At 42.2% G+C, this 4,585-nt stretch overlaps 1 protein-coding gene and 1 non-coding gene across 2 annotated transcripts; both read right to left on the minus strand.

The window, feature by feature from the left end:
- Positions 1–242: 242 nt before the first annotated feature.
- Positions 243–3,322, minus strand: LOC112078845 (uncharacterized). The gene is made up of 3 exons (XR_011478906.1): positions 3,113–3,322; positions 467–580; positions 243–317 (listed from the first exon to the last, which is right to left on the minus strand). It is a non-coding gene; the product is annotated as an uncharacterized protein (transcript).
- Positions 3,323–3,598: 276 nt separating this feature from the next.
- LOC139026922 (NTPase KAP family P-loop domain-containing protein 1-like) lies at positions 3,599–4,457 on the minus strand (the record flags this gene model as incomplete). The annotated part of the gene is made up of 2 exons (XM_070442155.1): positions 3,599–3,916; positions 4,293–4,457. Coding segments are annotated over 2 exons (483 nt in total), but the record flags the coding sequence as incomplete, so codon positions are not given.
- Between the last annotated feature and the right edge of the window lie 128 nt (positions 4,458–4,585).

The raw sequence follows: 4,585 nt of genomic DNA on the forward strand, positions 1-4,585 counted from the left end.
GCTACCTGCCTCCCCCCTCTAACCACCATGGTCTACCTAGCTCCCCCCTCTAACCACGGACCTACCTGCCTTCCCCCTCTAAACCACTAGGTATAACCTGCTCCTCCCCTCTAAACCACCCAGGCTACCTGCCTCCCCTCTAACCACCAGGCTAACCTTGCCTTCCCCCTCTAAACCACCAGGCTAACCTGCCTCCCCCCTTCTAAACCACCAGGCTCCTGCCTCCCCCTCTACCACTAAGCCTCGATCCCCTTTGACCCATGACCCTTGACTTCTTCCGTGATCTCTGATTGGCCGCTAACGATATTGTAGAACACCTTGGGAGAGAGACGGAGAGAAATACAGAGCGGAAGAGAGGGAGAGAGAATCGTTGTTTTTTTTTTACACAGTTTGGAAGCATTACAGATTATGAATGGCAGCAAAGGCAGAGTTATTTGAAACAATGTATCCATTTGATATAGAAGACCTTGTGCTTGGAGGCGTGGCACAGCGGCGGTATGGTGAAGGCCAGGGTCACGATGCGGTTCAAGAAGGCGTAGGCTCTGTCTTCTTGACTGAAGCACCCGTCTGCATAGTTCACCTGTTGGAGAGAAACAAACTGTGTTAGTTCATAATGAAAGACATTATTTTGCCCTATTCACGTTTTTCCACTGTAAATCATTTTAATCATATCGATATTGATTCACATTCTTCCAGTGTAAATCATTTAAATAGTCAACGTTTCAGCTCTTTTTTTATTTATTTATATATTTTTATTTAACCTTTATTTAACCAGGTAGGCTAGTTGAGAACAAGTTCTCATTTACAACTGTGACCTGGCCAAGATAAAGCAAAGCAGTGTGACACAAACAACAACACAGAGTTACACCCTCTTACTATTATAATTTACTACTACACTGTATATACTTATTTCTGTTTAGTACTGAACTCAACCCTGGAATTTAAAACGCGTTTTCCACAGGGCTTCATTCTGTGACCCCTGTTGTTGATTCAAACTTTAGAAATCTGGCTGCATATTTTAAGACATGGCATTTTAAGACTTGGCATTTTAAGACATGGCATTTTAAGACATGGCATATTAAGACATGGCATTTTAAGACATGGCATTTTAAGACACGGCATTTTAAGACATGGCATATTTTAAGACATGGCATATTTTAAGACATGACATTTTAAGACATGGCATTTTAAGACTTGGCATTTTAAGACATGACATTTTAAGACATGGCATTTTAAGACATGGCATTTTAAGCTGCATTTTAAGATCATGCAACTTAAGACATGGCATTTTAAGACTTGGCATTTAAACTTGCATTTTAGAACAGCGATTTTAGACACATTAGACATGACATTTTAAGACATGGCATTTTAAGACATGCATTTTAAGACATGCATTTTAAGACATGGCATTTAAAACATGGCATTTTAAGACATGGCATTTAAGACATGGCATTTAAGCATGGACATTTAAGACAGTGCATTTTAAGACATGGCATTTAACATGAATCATTTAACATGGCATTTAATGACATGACATGAAGACATGCATTTTAAGACATGGCATTTTAAGACATGGCATTTAAGCATGCATTTAAGACATGCATTTAAGACATGGCATTTAGACATGGCAATTTTAAGACATGAATTTTAAGACATGCATATTAAGACATGGCATTTAAGACATGACATTTAAGACATGCATTAAGACATGATTTAAGACATGAACTGTAAGACATGCATTTAAGACATGACATTTTAAAGACATGAATTTAAACATCATTTAAGACACATTTTAAGACATGACATTTTAAGACATGACATTAGCAAACATGACATTTTAAGACATGACATTTTAAGACATGGCATTTTAAGACATGACATTTTAAGAACATGGCAAAGACATGGCATTAAGACATGACTTTTAAGACATGCATTAAGCACATGACATTTAAGACAGGATTAAGACATGTTTTAAGACATGACTTAAGACATGGCAATAAACATGGCATTTTAAGAACAATTAAGACATGGCATTTTAAACATGACATTAAAGCATGGCATTTAGACATGCAATTAAAGACATGACATTTAAGACATGACATTTAAGACATGGCATCATTAAGACATGACATTAAAAGACATGTACTTTTAAGACTTGGCATTTTAAGACTTGGTAAATAGGTTGTAGTGAGATACCCAACGGGCTGGACCATTCTCTCTCACTCATCATCTTGAAAAAACTATGCAAAAAAACATGGAAATAATGATCCTCCATCATTAACACAATGAAAACATCTATTGATTTATTACTGAAATAGTATGGGTGAATAGAAAATGAATTGGCACAATTTAAGGCAAGTGGCAAACAATAACAGGCACTAGGGATGGGTGTCACGCCTGACCTTAGAGAGCCTTATTTCTCTATTTGGTTAGGTCAGTGTGTGCGGGTGGGCATTCTATGTTTTCTGTTTCTTTGTTTTTGGCCGAGTGTGGTTCCCAATCAGAGGCAGCTGTCTATCGTTGTCTCGGATTGGGAATATACTTAGGCAGCCTGTTTTCCACCTGAGTTTTGTGGATCTTGTTTTTGCACAGTTACTAGAGTCGCAGAACATTACGTTTGTTCATCTTTTGTTGGTGTTAATTTTAATAAATACGAAATGTACGCCTACGACGCTGCACCTGGGTCTAATTCTAACAACAGACGTAACAGGGGTGTGTGGTCAGGGATGGGGGTGTGGTTCTGGGATGGGGGTGTGAGCCTGCGGGTCTGGCCATTGTTTGTATGAGTCTGTCTGTAAGTTGTTGTTCATATGTATAGAAATCAATCTGATGACTCTTAGTCTACCTGTTGAACCAGGACCTCAGGGTTGACTGATAAAACAAAATGTACCTGATGAACCAGGACTCAGGATTGACTGATAACACAATATGTACCTGATGAACCAGGACCCTCTGTTGACTGATAATAGAATATGTACCTGTTGAACCAGGACCTCAGGATTGACTGATAATAGAATATGTACCTGTTGAACCAGGACCTCAGGGTTGACTGATAACACATATGTACCTGTTGAACCAGGACCTCAGGATTGACTGATAACACAATATGTACCTGTTGAACCAGGACCTCAGGATGACTGCCAGCAGAGAGATAAAGGGGACCCTCATCAGAGAGCAGTATACTGTAGCACCCAGGACACCAACGATCTTCTTAGGAGCACATCGATCCAGGTTAGTGATCTCCAGAACCACGCGGATCCTCCTCTGCTCAAACACCTCCATGAACTGGATGAACCTGGACAACAGCCACATCTCCTTCCACCTGGGAGAGAGCGAGAGAGCGAGAGACAGAGAGAGACAGAGAGAGAGACAGAGAGAGAGAGACAGAGAGAGAGAGACAGAGAGAGAGAGAGGAGCGAGAGAGGGAGCGAGAGAGAGCAGAGAGGGGGGGGCGAGATAAAGAGAGAGGGTGGAAGGGAAGAGAGAGAGAGTGGGAGGAAGGAGGGCGAAGAGAAGAGAGAGGTAAGAGAGAGAGAGAAAAAAGTTGGAGAAAGCAGGTTAAGGAACTGATTCATTGGTCAAAAGTTGGTCAATTGATCTAAAGTAGTGCACTCTGTAGGGAATCGGGTGCCATTATATCCTCCCTCACCTCGTTCATGAACCCCAGTTGGCCGCTGACCCTCTCGTTGTCCAGCGCCTTCCGGACCTTCAGGTCCTGGTTGAAGATCAGGTTCTTTCCCATCTGGAAGATGAATCGTAAAGCTGCTGCTGCAGGGACCCCCATGACAGCGAACGCCAGGCCCTCCAACACCCCGGCCCCACTTTGGCCTTCACTCTGACCTTCTCCTGTTCCATTTCCTGATCCCAGTCCGTCCAGCTCTGGTGCTTCTGGAACCCCCTGGAAGCCATACTTCACCTATAGATGCAGGAACACGAGGTCAGGACAACGTCGTATTCAGTGTTCACTGAGTAGTTTGCTGAAATTCACAATGAATGTGTTATTTTTCCATCTTAACGCTGATTGGTGAAATTTTCATGCTGCCAAAGATTCCCTCACTCGTWGTCATATTGTATCACCTTGCTTCACTGGTCCCTTTGTTTACAATTCTTCCTCATTTATGCTAAACATATTATGGGATACTAGAACATGAAYGGACCTTGTTACTATGGGTCTATCCCAGGTTGGAACCCTGTTCCCTACATAGTGCACTACTTTTACTCCAAGGTAGTGCACTTTGAAGGCAAAAGGGAGCCTTTTGGGAAGCAGCCTCTAACAACCTTCTGATCCTCACCAGGAAGACGAGGACTAKGAGAGCAGCCAGCAGCAAGGCCAGGACCAGGGACCAGAGAGGGAAACAGCAGAACTTCTTAGATCTCCACTCTGACGATGTGTTTTCAATCACCTTCTTCCTCACCTCATCCTCCTCGTYGTGCTGCGCCACGCGGTACAGGCCCAGCTGAAGAACAASAAGAAGACTTTATTGTCCATTATCTTGATGTTTCCAGTCAGATCTGGGTTTGGAACTGACAAAGCTCTCACCTCTTATTTGATTTAACCATTATTTATCCAGGAAGTCCTGTTGAG

This window comes from Salvelinus sp. IW2-2015, unplaced genomic scaffold (genome assembly GCF_002910315.2).
Source record: "Salvelinus sp. IW2-2015 unplaced genomic scaffold, ASM291031v2 Un_scaffold6375, whole genome shotgun sequence".
NCBI lineage: Eukaryota > Metazoa > Chordata > Actinopteri > Salmoniformes > Salmonidae > Salvelinus > Salvelinus sp. IW2-2015.